Below are 22,208 nucleotides of genomic sequence, written 5' to 3'. Positions count from 1 at the left end.
TGAAAGAAGATGAGAAGGTAAAAAAATAAGGGGGGAATTAGCGGAAAAACTGGGCTCAGCAACAACGTCAATTCAGGGAGAAGTTTTGGCTAAAACTGGAAAAGAGGTGAATGAGACTAATCAGTAGCAGCAGAGCTGGGGGGCTCCTCGGGGGCTATCAAGGATCAGGAATGGCAGATGTGTTGCGGGGGATAAAGGGTTAATCTGCCCAGAGTGAAGTTAAACATTTGTTTAGCTAATTGGGGGTGAATAGAGAAAAGGGGGGGGGGGGGGGGCATCGGACTCCCCAATATCCGAGGACAAAAATAATCAGAAGTTGCCAACTGAAAAGTGATGAAAAGTTAATAAAAGAAGTTAAAGGGGGTCACCTCCAAAAAGCAATTCAGGAAAAAAGTCATAAAGTTAGATGGAAACGTGTGTGTGTGTGTGTGTGTGGGGGGGGGGGGTACAAATCCCCCAAAAGTGGTACTGAAGGGTATGTAAAGGTGATTTTGCTTTAGATTTGTGGGGTGCAAAGGGCTGGCACGAGCTATAATACTTTAGAGTACCAAGGGTTAAACTGCGATTAGTTTTTTTATGGGGGGGAATTTTGGGTGTCCAGCCTTAACTGAGAAGCCCTGAGCTATTAGCTAAAGACCTGATATATTAGGGTTCAACTTCAAAGCCAATGCTAGCTTCTTCTTGGGGGTACACTGTGGAATTTTTTGTAAAGTAACAAAAGAAAAGGAGGTGTGAGAAGAGAGGGGTACACTGGCTGGCTCAGCTGGCTGCTGTTTGGGGGGTGCTGGATGACATTTTGGATGATCAGGGTGCACGCGCCGTACCCCCAAGATAATAAATCCAGTGGCTGCTCCACCTTTGCCTCCCCGGTGCCAGTGAGTGTCAGTGAGTGTGTGGCACAGCGGTGGTAACGCAGCGAGTCGGAGGATGTGAGAAACGTGCCCTGTGTTACTTATTTGGGAGCTGAAAATTTATGCCTAGCTGAAAGTGCCCCGGGAAATATTACATCAGACGAAATGACAATGATTAAAATCAGCTTTTTTTCTTCTTCCCTCTCGTGTCCCTCCTCTGCCTGCCTGGCTGCCTCGCCTGCTGCTGCTGCTGCTGCTGGAGACGTGACGGTAGCCCGACCATAGGCACACAGCTGGCACGGGGCGCGCGTCGGACAGGGGGGGCACGCGTCGGACCAGGGGGGGCACAGTCACTGGAAGGAGCTGCTGCTGCTGCTGATCTCTTTGTGCTGGAGGCGTCGGGAAGCCCAGAGCTGGGAGTGAGGACGGTGCAGCGCTTCTCCTCTGTCTCCAGCACAGCTTCTGTCTTCGGCTCCACTGCCTGGGACTTGGGGGGCTCCAGGCTGAAGAGGGGGTGCTGGAGGAAGAACCTGGCCAGGATTAAGGTAAGAGGCACGGGAGATCTGCCGGATGGGGCTTCATTCTGCAAAGTGACTTAGAAGTCAAGCAGTGCTGAGCTTCCCCACAGTATTGTCATCTGTAACCTCCTTGTGATGCCCCCGTGTATGGGCAGCTGTAGGGTAACTATAGGTTTAGAATGATCATTAATGGTGGTAACTATAGGTTTAGTAGAAGAGTATACAATTCTCTCCAAGCACTCCATTTATACTTGTTTTTTATGATGTTCTGCTTAGAACTTCCTGTAAGCCTTTGACTCTTCTTATTGAGTACATGTCCCCCTGAACTCATCAGAAGCACCCCAGGGGTACACCTAGGGCATATTCCCAGAGCCAAGGAGGCATGTTTGGGGGGCATAGGTTCTTATGTACCCCAAGGGGCACTTCTGAGTGGTTCTGGGATTTGCTCCTGCCTGTCAGACAATTCATAACAAGTTTTCAGGTATACAAATACTAAATGATGTAAACACAAGTCAGGAAGAATTTTTGGTTTTACTTAAACATTTTTAAGGAATGTTTAATTAGAAAGGATTTGTACAGGCATAGAGAGAGTATTGCTGGGTAACAGTATGTGTGTTGGGGGGTACCTGGGGTAATGTGACAGTAAAGCATATCATAGGGTACCTGGGGTAATGTGTGTGTGGGGGGTACCTAGGGTTATGTGACCACCAATGGGGAGGTTCTTGCTTAACACCAGCTTTCATAAAGAGGGACATCGATTAATAAAGGGGACCACCATGACTTGTGGGGTACAGCAGCCAGGCTCTGCGATAGCATTGTTCTGCCTTGTAGTTATGTCTTCTTGCAGAAGGGGGTCCGCTCTGAGACCCTCGGATGTTTCTCGGTGAGCTGTATTATACTGGGCATACCTAGAAACAGTGAGTGCCTCGGCTGAAATACATCAGATCATCATCACAGTCATTGTTTTCTGAAGAGGGCCTTGAGCTGTGTCTGGCACCTTGGAACGGGCTCTTGCGATTGCTGCAGGTATGGAAGTGTCGGATAGTGATTGTCGGGTCTCTTGTTGGTTATTGTTTACTGGAGTTACTTGTTGAAAAAACTTTACTGGAAACTACAGAGTATCTGCCAGGATCACTGTCTCCCCCCCCCCCCCCCCCCCATGAGATTTGTCAAGAGGAGACACTGCTCCCCCCTCTTCAGAGAGGACCTGCCTGGATGGACTCAGATGATGCATGTAGATACATACACCATGTAGTGAACTACATGCAGTTTAATAGATCCAGCGCATGTGACTTTATGAGAAAGAGTCTGAGGATCATCATCACACATTTTCAGTTATTTAATTCTTAGACAGTAAGCCTATCGCTGGCAGGCTTTGTTTTCCATGCATAGCATTGCAAATAAGGCATTAGTGAACAAAAGGTTAATTTTCTGAAAGTGAGCGGCTAAAAATCCCACGTGTGGCCGAGTCCAACACAAAGCTCTCGGGTGACTGTGCTGGAATGAGGCTCAAGCCTGCAAGAAATCTACCTCTGTGTCTGTGGTTATGTGCAAGAATGCAATGACTTGACATGCCGGTCTGTGTTGAATTGAGGTTGCCATTATCTGCCTGGGTTAGTGCTATCCCTCACTGTATGGCAGTCATATAGTGAAAGATAGCATTGACCCAGGCTGCTTACACTAACCTGGGCTGCCAACACCGGACCCAGGCCACCTCCACCGACACAGCCTGCCTACACTGACCCAGGCTGCTTACACTAATCTGGGCTGCCAACACCTGACCCAGGCCACCTCCACCGACACAGCCTGCCTACACTGACCCAGGCTGCTTACACTAACCTGGGCTGCCAACACCTGACCCAGGCCACCTCCACCGACACAGCCTGCCTACACTGACCCAGGCTGCTTACACTAACCTGGGCTGCCAACACCTGACCCAGGCCACCTCCACCGACACAGCCTGCCTACACTGACCCTAGCTGCTTACACTAACCTGGGCTGCCAACACCAGACCCAGGCCACCTCCACCGACACAGCCTGCCTACACTGACCCTGGCTGCATACACTGACCCGGGCCGCCTACACTGACCCTAGCTGCTTACACTAACCCAGGCTGCCAACACCTGACCCGACTCACCTCCACCGACACAGGCTGCCTACTCTGACCCTGGCTGCATACACTGACCCGGGCCGCCTACACTGACCCAGGCTGCTTACACTAACCAGGGCTGCCAACACCTGACCAAGCTCATCTCCAACGACACAGGCTGCCTACTCTGACCTTGGCTTCTTACAATGACCCAGACCGCCTACACTGACCCAGGCCACTGCCACCAACACAGCCTGCCTACACTGACCGTGGCTGCTTACACTGACCCAGGCCGCCTACACTGACCCAGGCCGCTTAAACTAACTCGGGCCACCTACACTGCTCCGGGCTACCTACACTGACTCAGGCCATCTACACTGACCCTGGCCTACAATGACTTTGGCTGCCAGCCCTAACCTGGGCTGCCTATTCTGACCCGGGACACCTACTCTGAGGAAGACACAGCCTTCTCTACACTGAAGCACTGCCGTGACCCAGTCTACTTATCTGTGGTGCAGCAATTTTCTTAGTGCAGCCCACAGTCAGATAAGGACTTTCACGTTCCTTCATTTCCTCTTAACCCAAGGCCACTAAAAACAACCGTGTCTGCATCTGTTTCAGCGTTGGCAGTGCAAGGGTTACGCCATCCCGCTCTGCGTTTTTGGACTATAATATCTTTTTGCAGGCGTGACATTTGCATAATGTAGCTGTGAACTTGACTTCATCTCAAATTATTCTTGCTTGCATACCTGCCTAATCATCCCCCAACTCCCCCCACCGGCCCCCTCTGCTGTTAGTGGGAGAATTGAGAGGGAGTTCCTTTCTTGTTTTTTTGTATAACCTTTCACCTAACCAGTCTCAGTCGGCCGTTCTGGGGTTTCCAGAGCCCCTGCGGTCCCAACATCAGCCTGCAGCTTAGTTACCGGGAGCCGTGTGCAGAGGTGGCAAAACTTCATCCACCCAAAACTTCATCCACCTTTTTGTTGTGTTCCCAAGTGGGATGAGAAGGCCTTATCCCTGAGTGTGTGAAACAAGGAGTATTCCTGTAAGCTTTTGTGCAATGCAGGCAACACCCTGGAATAACTAAGTCTCTGCTTTCAGCATTCTCTGCTGCGGGCCAATTGCCCCAGGCAGCCCAGCTTGAATAGAGCGCTCAGAAAATTGCCTTTCTCTTTACCTTTTATGGTTAAAATAACAGCTTAGCAAAAGAGGCAACTTCACGGAGAAACGATTTTCTTGAAATCGACTCAGGCGGTGGCAGCCAAGCTAGTTTAATCACCCCTAGAGAGCCGAACAACTGTGAGCACAATGGGACACAGAATCATTTTGTGTGTAAATGAGCATGGCATCTTGATTACTTCACTTTACATGGGCAAATAGCTTTTACAAGCAGCATTTGTGCAGTCAGAAGCCAGGGGAAGATAATCTCCCTTTTCAGAGAACTTGATGTTCTGTTCTGGAGGGGAGGGAGGGGGGGGGGGTTGACAATGGGGGGAAAAAAGATAATTTGAGGACCCGGCGGTATTGGTTTTGCCTTCAGCAAGAGAAGTCATCACCCAATACCCGCTGGAGTATCAGGCTAGTCTCCCTTTTATAGGCAATTAAAAACAGTGCTTTTTCTTTCTTTCTACAAAGAGTATCTAGTGTAATTATGTTTAACCCCGGATATGCTGGGCGAGTGGCACCATAGGACCGGGACTACGGAGGCAGACGACTCTTGAGGCTGGACAGGAGACAGGTAATGGATATAGCTACACATTTACAACTAATGCGAAAGTGAAGGCCCTTTTCATAGTTAGGAGTGGACCTCAGTTTAGGTACTCCTTGGTTCCTTCGTAGCATCATTTTCCTTAATTCCAGAATTATTCACTTAGGTTTATAGCCTGAAAGAAAGTGGCAGCCTGTAGCTTCAGACTGTCATTAGACCTTAGGCTAGCGATACGAAAGCCCCTCTGGGCAACCGTGGTCACTTTGGCCCAGAAAAAGGAAGGAAAAAATTCCATCTCTCCAGGGCTGCTGGTTCTCTGAGTCAGAATATTCCCATACCATCAAGTAGGAACCGTAGCTGTGGATACCACCTGCGGTGTTAAGAAGATTGGCTTCAGATACAAAATAATTAATGCCTGCGTACGGAAATACAGTAGTGTAAGGAATACAAATAATTTCAGCTAAATGTGAAGACCTAAACTTAGAAGCAAAGGTGGACTAACGAGGAATCTCGTACAATGCCTCACTGTCCACCGCAGGTTCAAGATTAAGGTGGGGGTCACCTTCACAGCCTTGGTGGAACTTGTCTGCTGCGCATTCACATCCTTGTGGTTTCCGCTCAGAAATATCTCGAGGGCAGCATTTTTCCCAAGTCAATGGAAAAATAAAGTCCTGTGTGTTGTACTCTTTATATACACCAGCAGGAGTTTCTTGAAGGGTTAGTTTTTTGGGTGATAATTCTTTTTCTCAGATTCTGAGCACAGCGACTCAACTTCAAAACTTTCTCGTAATGTATGGACATATTCTAAAGGCAAGGATAGACGTGGTGGGAGGGGGGGGGGGGGGGCAAGAATTACAGATAAATAGGTGAGGAGCAGTGACAGTGGTCATCAAAATATAAAAATATTGCCTAGTGATTTAAGAAGCTGGGGTCAATATTGGATCCTGTTTGCCTCGGGTCACAGGTTTTCTGGTCTTGGACAGAACCTTTGGAGTGAGAATGGGGTAATCTTGGTTGGTGCAATGCAAGCAGAACTTAATCCTGATGGACCTCAGCCTCCTAAATTACTATCCACCATTTTTATTACCCACTTTCACTGCCTCACCTGTTCCTCCCCCTTAAAATTCCTCACTTAGCTTGTGCGATTCTTTTTTCCCTCCCCCATTTTACATCCTTGTATTTAGAATAGGTCATTAGATTTGTAAAAGTTTGGAGGTTGAGCCTCTTTGCTAAAGACCAGATAAAGGGAAGCATACCGAAAGCTAATCCTTCCAGAAACTAAGAGTATCATATCACAAATAGTACCTACCCTCATTTGTCATGCTATAAGTGCATGAACATGCTTACATTTATCAAACTCCCTAACAATGCAAGTCTGACAAAACATAGCGTGTGAAACATGGTCACACACAGGATGAACGTATATACATAGTAGAATAGAGTATGGTGTGCACTTTGATGAATTGTCACTGCCACACTCACCCTATAGATAATAATGGCCACAGACTTCAGCCTCCTGTCAACTTTTTGTACAGTTGCTGTGCCTAAACTTTCTATATATTGAAATATCTTGATAAGAATTCAGCGTAAACTTCTGTAAAATGCGTCTCTGCTGCATGGAAAACTATTTATAAAAACAAAAACCTTTATGTATAGCCGCAAATCTCTTTGTCCTGAATGCTGCCATCTTGTCATACTTTGTAGAAACTTTATTCAAACCTTTTAGCGTCCATTTCTGTAGCATAGACTGTCCTGTAATCTGATAAATGGTACTAGTATTTGCACGCACAGAACTGCCTCTTTCTGTAGCTTTCTGAATAGGAATAGGGAATGATGGCTATTTTACCCATTGTGTTGACTGCAGTTTAGTAATTTTACTTTTGAGAACGAGATTGTATTGCCGAGAGATGTGTAGGTTATAGCAGTGCTGCGTACATATGGTAATTGCAGGCAGTTGAAGGTTAGCAGAAGACAAGATTTACCTTGTTGTCCCACAGAGTGATCATGAGGCCGGGTACAGATAACCATTTATCAATAATACACCAAGTCCATTAGGCTTAAATTAGAGTCTGCTTTCAATACAAACAGATTCCTACCACTTAGATGACCTCTAAAGTGCTTTCGCAACATCCTGCAAAAGGCATCATCCCCTATTTTTATACACCAGTATAATTACTGTCTCTACATCACTGAGTCCCGTCTGTTAGTCTCAGGATGCAGAAGCAACCACCGATGCCTGTAGAATCCAAAAATCATGAAATACATCCAACATCTACAATATATGTGTGTGGTATATGCGCTCCTCAGACCACAGAAGCATCTAATTACCAGGCCACCCTACTGACCAACCGGTAAGCTAAAAACACACCTAAACTGACAAATCACAGAATTCTACAAGGGTGGAGATACACTGACGACTTTGCCTGTTTTCGATCAGGATTTTGTGTAATTTGAGAGGGCGAAACGTGACGTCTGTGAGGATTGCAGAAGCTCTGGGATCTGGGATAGGAGAAAAAAAATAAAATCTTAATGTAGACTAACCCTTGGGTGTAAAATAGTCGTTTCTTCAGTTCTGAGCACTGTTAGGAACAAGACTTCTGACCATGCTACCGTTAGAAGAACTCACAGAAGTGCTGACAATACCTTATAGCTGTTACATTCTGAAATTAGACCTACAGTTCTCACCGCTTTGAAATAATGGTATTTTATACGACCCATTGCTAGATTTTATGTGATCATCCAATTCCAGATTACACCAGATGCCAGTGGAATCTGTAACACTAAATGGGGAATGAATCCCTGCTCTAATTTCATGTGATTATATATATATATATATATACACACACACACACACATATATATCCCCTACTGTAATAATGAAATAATGTATAGTAAAATAGAATGCAGACATGCTCTCACAAATTCCATTTTACTAACTACATTGTCTTGCAAGAGCTGCTGTAAAGGTCTGTTAGACTGTTAGCAGTGCAGAGATTGGAGGGGAGGGGGGGGGGGGGGGGGGTGCTGTCTTTAGAGCCCCCTGCTCTCTCTGTGTGCAGTGCGGCCTATCACCAGGGCTCTGCCCGGCCGTCACCTTGCACTGATTGGCCGTAGCCAAGTCTTTTGATTGGCAGTTTATAACTTTTTAGTTCTTTGCATTCTCTTTCTCTTCTGCAGACAGCTGATCCATTGGGTCTACCTCCCCTTTCAGTAAAGTAATACATTGCAGAGCTTCTTATGTCCCCCCTGACAGTTTATAGGATTACTATCACGAAAATCTTAAAATGTAAAATACATGTAAACACATACAAATAAGAAGCATATTTCTCCCAGAGTAAAATGAACCATAAATTACTTTTCTCCTATGTTGCTGTCACTTACAATAGGTAGTAGTAGAAATCTGACATTACTGACAGGTTTTGGGTTAGTCCATCTCTCCATAGGGGATTCTCAAAATGACCTTTATTCTTTATAAAGACACTCCCTGAAAAAGATTTTTACAAAGATGCTGGCCAGCCTCCCTGCTTACCGTACACTGATTTGGCAGTTGGACGGAGCAACTGCCATACTCTAAATGCTTTTGAAAATAAAGAAAACCCTGATAATCCCCATGAGGAGATGGGCTAGTCCAAAACCTGTTGGTTCTGTCAGATTTCTACCACTTGTGAGCAACATAGGAGAAAAGTGATTTATGGCTCATTTTCTTATCTGTATATATTTACATATATTTAAAATTTTAAGATTTTTCATGTCAGTGGTCCTTTAACAAAATGCTGTAGAAATCTCATCTGTGGCAATCTCTTGTGTATGATGCAAAATCAGAGTGCTGTGTAACAAGCTGAGGGCACTGCAATACACCTTATACCATCGTTGAGTAATCAGGGGTGGAAAATGGGATTTTTGGACGCAACACTTTAAATATGTTCCATTGGGGTCTCCCTCAGCCCCCCCCCCAAAACTGGATAACGTATCTGTTTTTCACGTCTCTCATAAGATGCTACAAAAATCATACATGTACACACAGGGTTAAATCGTGAAGGGTTGAAAAGTGATTCAGAAAACTTTACTGGGCTTCTTTAAAAAACAATATGGGTCATATCAAAATCTAACAGTATTACAAAAAAGTAGAGTAGATTTTTTTGTGTATAGTCACATGCCAACACCCATGTTTTTAGTTTTTTTTAAACAAATTTAGGGTGTCCAAAATTCATTAAAGCAAACCTGAAATGAAAATAAACTTTATGAGATAATTAATTTGAAGATCCCACAAACAGAAATTGCCCCGGGACCCCAATTCTTATTTTAATTTTAAAGGTTAAAAACCCAAAATGTCAAGCTAGCCATAACATCACCCTGACATGGCTGCTGCTCAAAGGGGAACTTCAGCCTAAACAAACATACTGTCATCAAGGTACATTAGTCATGTTAATTAAAATAGATAGGTAATATAATCTCTTACCCGCCCTGTTTTAAAAGAACAGGCACATGTTTGTGATTCATGGGGGCTGCCATCTTTGTCATGGGGGCAGCCATCTTTTTGGTTGAAAGGAGGTGACAGGGAGCAGGAGACACAGTTCCAATCATCCTGTGTCCTGATAACCCCTCCCAGCTGCACACGCTAGGCTTCAAATGTCAAATTCAAAATGTAAAAAAAAAAAAGATTGCACCAAAAACAGCAGAACGAGAACAACAACATCAGAAATCCCATCATGCTTTGCACAGCATCAGGGGGAAAAAGCCCGGGCAGTTTTCTTCTGTGCAGCTAAAAATGAGGCTTGTATAAGAGAAACAAAGTTCTGATGCTGTGAAACTGTTAAAGAAACACCAAGCCTGTTCAGTGCTGCTGAGTCGATTTTTAGTCCGGAGGATCACTTTAAGCTCCCATGCAAAGTAATGGTGGCCCACTGAACTGTTTGTTAACACTTTCCTGGTATCAGGAGTCTTTGCACTGACACACGCAGGTTTTATGACCTCTAATGAGTTTTCAGGTGAGCTGTGGCTGCACAGATGAAGCACTTGTTTATTAACCCTTGCAAGGAAACAAGACGGCAGGGGTGTACAAAGTAGTGTAGATACTCGATGTACACACCTTTATCTCATCATGCCATGTGTCACTACAGGTATGCTTTAAAGATCTCGCAGTGGGTGGTGGATTCTACTGCAAAAGCAAAAACTGTACTACATGTCCCTTTCAGAAATCCACCCTATTATCTAATACGACCCAGTTAGGTTGTGCAATACTTTTGCAAAATAATAATCGATTAAAAAACAAACTCTGTATTTTTGCTTTTAAGTGTTAAATAGACACAGCTATGACTGTAGGAATCCGTTCAACTCAGTAGCAGTGCGTTGTGTATATTATCCCGTGTACAGAAATGTGATATGCAGAGTCCTCAGGGCTCTCATTGAGTCCTTATTGTGTCTGTCTTCTATAAGGATTGTGTAACGGACTGCACTGAGTTCACATTACACCCCAGCAGTGACTGCAGTCTGTGTGTAACACATTATATACATCACACTTCTGCACTTCTAGGCTGCTGCTGCTGCTGGAGATGTGGCAGTTTGCAGTACGTTCTTGCCGAACACTTTTGCCGGGATGATATTTTGTAACAGTAAATACACAAGTAGCAGGGGAACCTGAGGTGAGCGACGTATGGAGGCTGACATATTCATTTCTTTAAAAACAATACCAGTTGCTGGGCTGTCCTGCTGATCCTCTCTGCCTCTGATACTTTTAGCCATAGACACTGAGCAAGCATATGCAGATCAGGGTCTTCAGGTGTGCGAGTCGGACACTACTAATGCCAGAAAGATAAGCAGGACAGCCAGGCAATAGGTATTGTTTAACAGGAAATAAAAATGTCAGCCTCCATAAGTCTTTCACTTCAGGCGTCGTAAATAAAGTCCCCACCACTCCAAGGTATGAAACTCAGCGACTCCCACACACTTTAACTGTGCGCTGCAATTGTGTGCTTGGGGGATGGGCTGTGTGCTCGGGGGAATAGGCTGTGTGCTCGGGGGAAGGACTTGTGCTCGGGGGAAGGGCTGTGAGCTCGGGGGGGGGGGGGGGGGGAGAACTGTGTGCACGGAGGACGGACTGTTCGTTCTGGGGAAAGGGCTGTGTTCTCAGGGGAAGGGCTGTTTTGTTTTCTTAATAAAAGAGGGGAAGGGCTGTTTAACTCATAATATTGATCAGAAAGAATCATCTTGTCCACTAATGGAAGGAATTCATTTGCTCTTTTTGGATCGATTGCATCATTCTGATCGGATTGGTTAGCAGCTTTCCTTCTGTTAGTGGGCCCGAGCAATAGTTTTTAATTGATATCATGATTGAGTCAGATGATCTATAGTCTAGAGAATTGCATTGTTAATGACCACCTGTAGAGTTAGATGACTCCAGGGCCACATGCCGAAGTGCGTACATTTAAAAAGGGCGCAGCGGTAATTTGGGTGTCGGGTATAGCCACAAGTAGAATATCCGTAAATTACCAATATTTCACTATGAATCACTGGGTAATTCCGATAGTAGAACACCTTATTCTCAAACTAGCTCTCCCTCTGCCGATGCCTAACCCAAACTGAACTTGCTACTCCCCTGCCGATGCCTTACTGTAACCGACCCCCACCAATGCCTTACCAACCCTCCTTTCCCTGTTGATGCCCGACCCTAACCGACCCCCACTAATGCCTTACCAAACTCCCCCTCCCCTGCTGATACCTGACCCTCCGTTGATGCCTAATCAAACCCCCCCTACCCCCCCCAATGCCTGACTATAACAATCCCCACCAATGGCTAATCAAACCACCCTCCCCTGTCAATGCCTGGATTCCTGACCCTAACTAACAACCCCCTGCCAATGCCTAACCCTCAACCCCACCCACCCCAATATTCACAGATAATTACAACTAAACCTTACCCTATTCTAACACTAACCCTCCCTGTACCGATGCCTAACCTATCCAACCCCCCCCCCCCCCCCCCCTGTTATAACTGTAGCCGCTGCCTCTGAATACTACCTCCCTTACTTTAATGTATCCCAGCAGCCTAATCCCAATATTTATAAGGTGCTCAAATTACCCCCCTCAGCACCACAGTAGTCCCAATTACCCCTTAGGGACCAGAATAACCGCAATTACCCCCTTGGCAGTGTGATAGCCGAAATCACCCTGCGGCACCGTTACAGCCACAATTACCCATTCGGCACTGTGATAGCTGCAATTACCCCTCAGCACTGCTACAGCTGCAATTACCTCTCAGCACTGCTACAGCTGCAATTACCCCCTTAGCACTGCTACAGCTGCAATTACCCCCTTAGCACTGCTACAGCTGCAATTACCCCCTTAGCACTGCTACAGCTGCAATTACCCCCTTAGCACTGCTACAGCTGCAATTACCCCATGAGCACTGCTACAGCTGCAATTACCTCCTCAGCACTGTTACAGCTGCAATTACCCCCTTAGCACTGCTACAGCTGCAATTACCCCCTTAGCACTGCTACAGCTGCAATTACCCCCTTAACACTGCTACAGCTGCAATTACCCCCTCAGCACTGCTACAGCTGCAATTACCCCCTTAACACTGCTACAGCTGCAATTACCCCCTCAGCACTGCTACAGCTGCAATTACCACCTCAGCACTGCTACAGCTGCAATTACCCCCTCAGCACAGCTACAGCTGCAATTACCCCCTTAGCAATGCTACAGCTGCAATTACCCCCTTAGCAATGCTACAGCTGCAATTACCCCCTTAGCATTGCTACAGCTGCAATCACCCCCTTAGCACTGCTACAGCTGCAATTACCCCCTTAGCACTGCTACAGCTGCAATTACCCCATGAGCACTGCTACAGCTGCAATTACCCCCTCAGCACAGCTACAGCTGCAATTACCCCCTTAGCACTGCTACAGCTGCAATTACCCCCTTAGCACTGCTACAGCTGCAATTACCCCCTTAGCATTGCTACTGCTGCAATTACCCCCTCAGCACTGCTACAGCTGCAATTACCCCCTCAGCACTGCTACAGCTGCAATTACTCCCTCAGCACTGCCACAGCTGCAATTACCCCCTCAGCACTGCTACAGCTGCAATTACCCCCTCAGCACTGCTACAGCTGCAATTACCCACTCAGCACTGCTACAGCTGCAATTACCCCCTCATCACTGTTACAGCTGAAATTACCCCCTTAGCACTGCTACAGCTGCAATTACCCCCTCAGCACTGCTACAGCTGCAATTACCCACTCAGCACTGCTACAGCTGCAATTACCCCCTCATCACTGTTACAGCTGAAATTACCCCCTTAGCACTGCTACAGCTGCAATTACCCACTCAGCACTGCTACAGCTGCAATTACCCCTCAGCACTGCTACAGCTGCAATTACCCCTCAGCACTGCTACAGCTGCAATTACCCCCTTAGCACTGCTACAGCTGCAATTACCCCCTCAGCACTGCTACAGCTGCAATTACCCCCTCAGCACTGCTACAGCTGCAATTACCCACTCAGCACTGCTACAGCTGAAATTACCCCCTCATCACTGTTACAGCTGAAATTACCCCCTTAGCACTGCTACAGCTGCAATTACCCACTCAGCACTGCTACAGCTGCAATTACCCCTCAGCACTGCTACAGCTGCAATTACCCCCTTAGCACTGCTACAGCTGCAATTACCCCCTCAGCACTGCTACAGCTGCAATTACCCACTCAGCACTGCTACAGCTGCAATTACCCCCTTAGCACTGCTACAGCTGCAATTACCCCCTTAGCACTGCTACAGCTGCAATTACTCCCTCAGCACTGCTACAGCTGCAATTACCCCATGAGCACTGCTACAGCTGCAATTACCCACTCAGCACTGCTACAGCTGCAATTACCCCCTTGGCACAGCAATAGCCACAATTACCCCCTCTGCACTGCAAGGTCGTTTTCCGCCTGGCTGCAATGCTCAAGTGAATGGCAGTTGCTTTTCCATACTTTTACTGTCATTTGTGCAAACACTGCGTTCCGATCCTGATTTTTCCCTTAATTTCAGTCAACCTTGGAAGCAACATGCAGCTTCCAGGGTGCATGTGTTGTTGCACCACCGGTGAGTTGGGCGCAAGGTGAGCCAAATGACGGCTCTCCCTGCTACTGCTGGAATTCTCGGCGACGCTAAATACTACGCCCCCTCTGAGTCATAGCAACTTGAAAGGAGATGTAATTCAGGGTTCATTGAATGTCAGAACCCCAAATTACCCTTACGCACCCTGCGCACTGTAACATTAGTGCTATGGCGGCGTCTAGTTTTGGTGCTTAGCACCGTGCGCCAAAACCACCTGCTTCACTTCCAGGGTCGCCTACCGACGCGGGGGGTGAAAATCGCTGATCGCTACAGAAAGCCGTCAAATGCTTTTCTGCGCACTTGCAGTCGTCCAGAAACAGCAGAGTATTGCTTTGCATGTGACCTGGATGAAATCTCATGGCCAGGGCCCTCTTCCCCTTTTGTCTCACAATGCTGTGTAATGTGTAATATGTGTGCATATCATCCACCCGTGTAAAAATATGCAGTCGATTTGTTCTCTGCATTAGCGGAACTCCACCATTGTCTTGTATTAACTGCTGTATTGTTTATTTTGTATTGTTATACCCTGTATGCTGTTGTACAGCGCCACGGAAGATGCTGGCGCTATATCAATCAATAATAATAATTATAGCCTGAAATTTTGCTGCACATCTTGCTGCACGAATGTCCTTTCTCTCCTCCTCCCTGACCCGGATTCTTGTTTCTGTGGCCTCTCTCAAGAGTAGTGTCATAGCAGTGCATATCTAGGTTCACCCCTAAGTGTTATTCCTTGTTTATGTATTGTTATTTTGAACAGTGTTTTTGTAAACAGTCATTTGAGAGGGTGACAAACTGGAGAGAGCTCAGGACACTCCCAGATTAACCACTTAAGGACCACAGTGTTAAACCCCACTAGTGACCAGGCTATTTTTCACCAATTAGGCCACTGCAGCTTTAAGGGCTCACTGTACGGCCGCACAACTCAGCACACAAGTGGTTTCCCACCCCCCACCCCTTTTCTGCCCACTAACAGAGTTGTCTGTTGGTGGGCTATGATCGCTCCCAGGATGTTTTTTTTTTTTTTTTATAAATGTTTCTTTCATTATTTTTGTAATAAATTTTACTATTTTTTTTTTTACACTGCTCCCTCCCACCCTCCCCCTGCCAGCCAATCAGCGCGATCGGCTGTCATAGCCTATGAGAGAGGATCGCTTCCCTGCAGCCCAGAGGGACAGCCGTGTCACACAGCTGTTACCTCACTGTAGAGATTCAAATGTGATCAGCACCCACGGCTCTCAAAAAATGTAGGTGGAGTGCTATGACCATCCGACCTCCAGTACCCCTGGGACGGCAGCAAGCAATTCCAAAAAAAAAGTGGTCAGCACCTCCACAATAGCTCTTTTACTTAAAACATAGCTCTTTATTCAAAAAAACTTAAAAGCCATAAAAATAGATGAACAAAAGCATGGGGCTGGACTCCAGCGACAGCCCGCTGAGTGTGGGACTGTCCAGCCTGAGGAAAGGCTGAGAGGTCTGAAACAGCGGGCTGTCGCTGGAGTCCAGCCCCATGCTTTTGTTCATCTATTTTTATGGCTTTTAAGTTTTTTTGAATAAAGAGCCAGGTTTTCAGTAAAAGAGCTATTGTGGAGGTGCTGACCACTTTTTTGGGAATTTTTTGAAACACAGCTGTTACCAGTACAGCGCTGCCATAGATCGCAGCGATACCTAGTAAATAGACGGCGGTTTTGCCATCTAACAGTCTCCTAGCGGCGATCAATGCTGGGAGACTGATGGCGGAGCAGAGCTCCATCATTCAAGCGGAGATGCGCACATCCCCGTGCGCGATCTCCTGCTAAACACGCCCCCAGGACTGCACCCCGGTTGGCATTAGGCGATCCTGGGGCTGCCACCGCGTTCATGCCAATTGGCGTGGAGCAGTCGTTAAATGGTTAAAGGTTTGTAGACGCTGTACTCCGCCATTAGTGGACGATTTGGCCGAGAACCAAGCATGGGTATAGGTATGTTCCAATACATTTAACCTCCTTATCGGTAACCCTGTGCTGGACACGGGGTAAGCCGCGCAGGTGGATTTCTCAGGCCCCGCTGGGCTCATTTGCATAATTTTTTTTATACACGCAGCTAGCACTTTGCTAGCTGCACGTTACCTGCGATCGGCACCGCTCCGCGACGATTCGCCGCTACCCGCCGCGTCAGAGGGTGCCCCCCCCGAGACCCGTGCGCTGCCTGGCCAATAAGTGCCAGGCAGCGCTGAGGGGTGGATCAGGACTTCCTCTGACGTCACGACATCGATGACGTCATCGCGCCCGTCGCCATGGCGATGGGGGAATCCCTAATGGAAATCCCATTAAGAACGGGATTTCCTGACGGGCCTGATCGCCGGAGGCGATTGGAGGGGGTGGGGGGATGCCGCGGCTCAGCGGCTGTCATGTAGCCAGCGCTAGGCTAGCTACATGAGTTAAAAAAAATTAAAAATATAGTGTTGCGCTGCCTCCCTGGCGAATTTAATTGACCGCCACGGGGAGGTTAAAGATTCAGAACACCAGATCTTTAGACAAAAGCAATCTCTGAGCACATTGCTTACCCCTCTCAGTCGTGCACCCCCCTCCTCCCGCCCCCTATAGCAACATCGCCCTGCTAACAGAACACGGCATCTGTACAGTGCTCAGCCCCATCAAGTGACAACAGTTGAAAGTGTGTACGTTCTCTAACTATAGCCAAGATCATTCCAGGAGGATTTTAGGTGAGAGAAGTTCTTTTTTTCTTTTGCAACTATACTTAATTTGGGGAAGTGAATTTGAGGCAAAAAAAAAGAAGCAAAAAACAGACTTTATAAATTGTTCATGCACTGCTGATAAGTAATTGGTGGAAACAAGCTTTATGGAAAATCCCCATCACATAAGAATAGAGATTTTAGACACAGCTCTGAGTGGGGATACTTAAAGGACATCCGAGGTGAAAATTAACTGATGAGGTAAACAATTGTATCTATCCTCCTCCTCCTAAAAGTTACTTTTTCTTTTAGATATCCTGCAGTTTTAGTATATATTTAAATGTAGTTGTTACATTTTTACTGTTTCATTGTCTCTGCTCAATGACACATTCAATAAGGTATGCCAGAGCTCAAATCTATGAACTATTGACCCTATTTATCTCTTTTGTGCTCCCAGAAGCCATTTACTGACAGAAAAGTGTTTTATGGCTGAAATTCCTTATTAGTGAGGGTTACGCTATAGTCCGACCCAGACAGAAACTGTCACTTTCATACCTGATGTTTAACTCTTCCAGGCAGAGAAAGAAAAAAAAAGGAACACAGCCTAGTTATTTGTGTGCTAGGCATTGTACATATACATGACTATCTCATCATGTCACATGTCACCTTGGTTGTCCTTTAAAGAGGAACTGTCGTGAAATTAAAATGCTTATATTTATACAATATTAATTTATAGAATATTTAGTCAGTATCTGCCCATTGCAAAACCTTTTTCTCACCCTTATTTACATTCTGATATTTATCACAGGTGGCCACATATTTCGTCTGGTCAGGTGCATCTCTGCGGACTGTTTGTTTACTGTGTGTTCCAAGCCAGTAGAAATAATACCTGCTCTCCCACAATGTTTTGGGAGGAGAATTCCACATGTCGTAACAGCCTAGGTTGTGACATCACTGGGAGGGTGGGGCTACATACCAATATACAGCAGCATATAGCTTTAGGAAGAGTTTCTGATGCTAAAACCAGGATAATTACCATAAAAGTGGATGAATATGGGCTGGTGCACACCGAGCGGCTTTTTCTGCGTTTCTGCTGCGGATACGCTTGGTCTATGTATCTTAATGGGGTGGGTCACACCAGAGCGGGAGGCGTTTTGCAGAAACGCATACTCCCGGGGTGAGGCATTTTTTGGATTGTGGATGCGTTTCTGCCTCAATGTTAAGTATAAGAAAAACGCAAACCGCTCTGAAAAACGGCAGTTCAGAGCATTTTGTAGGCGTTTTTGTTCCAGAAGCTGTTCAGTAACAGCTTTACTGTAACAATACATGAAATCTACTACACCAAAAACGTTTCACAAAACCGCAAAACGCTAGCTGAAACGCTACGGAAAAAGAAGAAAAAGCGTTTCAAAATCTGCTAGCATTTTGCGGATCTGCTGGCGGTTTTTGGTGTGCACCAGGCCTAAGAGAGCATTGTTAGACGCTAGTTCTAATGACTAAAAGAGGTCAACTCCAAAGTAAGGCACCATCTGTACAGCAGTGACTGCCTGGTTTCTAGGATTAGGCAGGCCCCAGTATAACGCTACTGAGAATACTGGCAGACCAAGAAGCAGCTTAGAGCTTTGCCTCGTCAATGATTGGCTGATGGCTGTGACTTCTGCAAACCAATACATTTATTCACTAAGGTAACAAGCATAAGTAAGTACCGTATATACTCGCATACAAGCCGCATTTTTGACCCCCAAAAAGTGGGCCAAAAGTTGGGGGGTCGGCTTGTATGCGAGTCATGTAATGCGCCCGCCGCTGCTATTACCTTAGCCGGCGCCGCTTCCTCTATTCCCCTCTCCTGCTCGTAACTAATTCACAGCAGCTCGCCCCGCGGCTGCTGTGATAACGAGGCAGGAAGCAGGAGAGAGGGAGCGGTTCCCATCGTAATGGCGATACACATCGCCACTACAGGAAGCCATGCTCTCTCCTGCTTCCTGCCTCGTTATCACAGCAGCCGCGGGGCGAGCTGCTGTGAATTAGTTACAAGCAGGAGAGGGGAATAGAGGAAGCGGCGCCGGCTAAGGTAATAGCAGCGGCGGGCGGGCGGCGGAACTACCTACCCATACTGGGGCGCTATACTGGGCACTACCTACCTATACTGGGCACTATACTAGCTATACTGGGGCACTACCTACCCATACTGGGCACTTTACTAGCTATACTGGGCAACTTATATCCCCATCCCTGTCCTCTACCTTCACCTGCTCATCTTGCTGCTCCTGTTCCTTCATATCCCCATCCCTGTCCTCTACTTTCACCTGCTCACCTTGCTGCTTCTGTTACTTTATATCCCCATGCCTGTCCTCTACCTTCACCTGCTCACCTTGCTGCTTCTGTTCCTTCATATCCCCATCCCTGTCCTGTAGCATGATATGTCGCTGGCTGTGAAGCTAGTAATGATTGGGCAATGAGAGGAGGGCTTCCCCGCATAACAATAACAGCCATCATCTCCCAACTTGTTGAAATAGCTCTTTACAAAATAACTCTTTGAGGGGAAAGAGACGACAGGTCAGTTCAAAACATGTGGGCATTACTAACATTCACCAAAAATGTTCAAATTATTTTTCTGATATAGATAATGGATGTAGGATGGTGGCGGCGCTAGTCCATTTCTGGCCTCAACAGGTCCTTTATCAAGCTTTCAGGACTCATTCACACTACTACAGGCACTTTTTCATTTTTTTAAGCGCTGGCGATTTTTGTCAAAAATCGCAAAGCAAGTATTAAATGGCCTCATGCTCCATTTTATCTTGGTTCAAACAATAACAACTTTATTGCACACACTTTGATCTTGATATCCTCCCACAGCTCGATTTGTCAAAATCGCCCTGAAATCGCTTACACGATGCTTTCCTATGCGTAGTTCAGATTGGGGCGTTTCGTTCGCTTTCCAATCTGAAAAGCGCTGCATGGACCATTTTCCGGGCGATTTTGCGATAATGGGAGGTATAGGGAAAGCGCTACAAAAAGCGCTTTTGCCAGAGATTTCGTGGGCGTTTTTTCCCTGTCAATTTAAATGTGAAGTGTTTCCGGGATTTATAGGTCCTTTTCCCTTTAACAATAAGGCCTAGGACACTTGGAAATCGCAAAAAGCCCAAAAAGACTCTTACAAAAATGCCCAACGCACAGACATCGCCGGGAATCGCAAAAGAAATTGCGTCAAAAAACGCCCAACGCGAATCCTAACGCGATCGGAACGCAATGTGAACAAGGCCTCAGACATTAGAATAGGTTATTCTTGCTAATGGATATACACAGAGTCTTAAAGTGGCAGAAGTGTGGAAGACACCATTGCTTGCAAAGAGGAGCATCGTATGACTATTTTATTACGACAGTCCTCTAGAATGAGATGTTGAAGTATTTTAAAGCAAGAACCTGCTGGTGCAGTCATGCTTGAAATAAGGCATGATCTTGATTGCTTAACGGAAGTAAGTTCTCAACGAGCCTGATCAGGAGTAAAGAAGGTGTCTCAGCATCTGATGGCAGATTAAAAGTTTTAATAAATGCCTGTATGGGATGAGAGGACATTCCTTTCTGACGCACTTCGGCGGCTAGCGGTCTATAACAAGATGACTATAAAGTCCAATCTCTTGCGAACCTAAAAACATTCATATACGGTATGCTGTGTTTGGTTTAAAAAAAAAAAAAAAAGTTGAGGTTCAGGTTGACCATTTAAATGATCCAGCCAACAAATGTAAAAAAATAAAAAAAATATATATATAATTCTATGTTTAATGTGCATATTTCTCATATTGACTTTTTAAAAAAATATATTTAAGTACTGAATGTCTTCAAAAAAGTATAAAAAAAAGGGCGGGATAGATGAACCAGAGAGAATGCATGGCAAACGTGGTAGTGAGAGGGTTAACGTCTCCGTCCCACTGTACGGGGGTCCCAGATAACTTTGGTTTTGTACTTTAATGCGTGGCAGCTGGTAGCAATTTAGACTTTTTTTGTTCACGCATACATCAAAGCAGTGGAATCTTGGGCATCCTTAACGTTACCTCATGCCAATTGGCGCTGGCAGGTAGATTGATGTCAGATTGCTCCCTGCTTATTACGCTTCTTAAAACGTTCCCCCTTTGTATGCCTCTTCCTCGGGTTAAAGTGAAAAAATAAAAATTGCATGCACATTGTTTTATTTTGTGCGCAGGTAGGTAGCGTCAGCTGAGAAATATTACAGTAGGTGATCCAACGCGATGTCGATTCCGCGTAGAATATAAATGCCTTAAGTCTCCAGGAAGTCTCTAATTTAGAGGTGTCTTGTTATTGAGACGCACTTGCAAAAAAAAAAACCCTGAATCTCAATTCACAAATTGGCTCCACGTTTGTCAGGGGATATTTCACATCTAACACGTAAGCCCACGACCTTTAATTAGAAATTTTGCAGTTTGTTTTGTGCCCCTCGAGGCTGACACCTTGGAAGAAAAAAAAAACTGTTTCTGGTTTCTTATTGCTAATAAGCATATTCCACCTACCCTCTGGTATTTTAAAGAAAATGATGCAAAGAGGTTTAATTGCAGCGGTGGCAATAATTTGTAAGGGGGAATGTATTATCAGACGGAAGGCAAAGATGATTTGATTAGAACTGTGATCACATCACTAAATTTTGCCTGAGTGAACTGAAGGGTTTTTTTTCCCCTCTTCATCTATTTTTTATTTTTGTCTTTTGTGATCAGGAGGAAGGCAAGATGTCCCGCCTGTCTCTAACGCGTTCTCCTGTCTCTCCGCTGGCATCGCAAGGAATTCCGCTCCCGGCCCAACTCACCAAATCCAACGCGCCCGTCCATATTGATGTAGGGGGCCACATGTACACCAGCAGCCTCGCCACCCTGACCAAGTACCCCGACTCCAGGTAAGTCCTATTACTCTGTCCGAATGACCAATGCTGTTATGCCATCCATCCCGGGAACACCATGCAAGAACCGTCCCTTGACTTGGTAAATGCCTTGACATCATTTCTATGGGTTTCCTTCTTTAGAGAAGCAGGTTTCTGAACTGTAGAGTGAGGATGGCAGATAAAGAGCATCAGGTTGGTTTTGGCAGAATGTTGTTCAGGCGAAGAGTAATGCTGAGAGAGAAAGCAGCCAATCGGATTTCAATGTTCACAAGTTGAAAGCGTTGAGACGATGAGCAATTATCGCTGAATGGTTGCGGCTAGATTAAATAATAACTCTGCTTTAAATACAAGATTTTGCATATTGCATTAAAAAAAATTTTCCTGT

The 22,208-nt window shown here is 45.9% G+C and overlaps 1 protein-coding gene and 1 long non-coding RNA gene across 8 annotated transcripts in view; one reads left to right on the top strand and one right to left on the bottom strand.

Annotated features, from left to right (window-relative positions):
- The window catches only part of LOC137538597 (uncharacterized), an 887,672-nt gene that overhangs the window by 229,726 nt on the left and 635,738 nt on the right, over positions 1-22,208 (bottom strand). The window lies entirely within an intron of this gene.
- Positions 1,315-22,208, top strand: part of KCTD15 (potassium channel tetramerization domain containing 15) — a 98,473-nt gene continuing 77,579 nt past the window's right edge. Inside the window, exons 1-2 of the mRNA XM_068260873.1 lie at positions 1,315-1,396; positions 21,663-21,838. Coding sequence (XP_068116974.1) covers positions 21,675-21,838 — 164 coding nt within the window. The 5' untranslated portion in view covers positions 1,315-1,396; positions 21,663-21,674. The remainder of the gene's footprint in view (positions 1,397-21,662; positions 21,839-22,208) is intronic.

This window comes from Hyperolius riggenbachi, chromosome 11, assembly GCF_040937935.1.
Source record: "Hyperolius riggenbachi isolate aHypRig1 chromosome 11, aHypRig1.pri, whole genome shotgun sequence".
Classification (NCBI taxonomy): domain Eukaryota; kingdom Metazoa; phylum Chordata; class Amphibia; order Anura; family Hyperoliidae; genus Hyperolius; species Hyperolius riggenbachi.
This window is presented reverse-complemented; position numbering and strand designations above follow the sequence as displayed.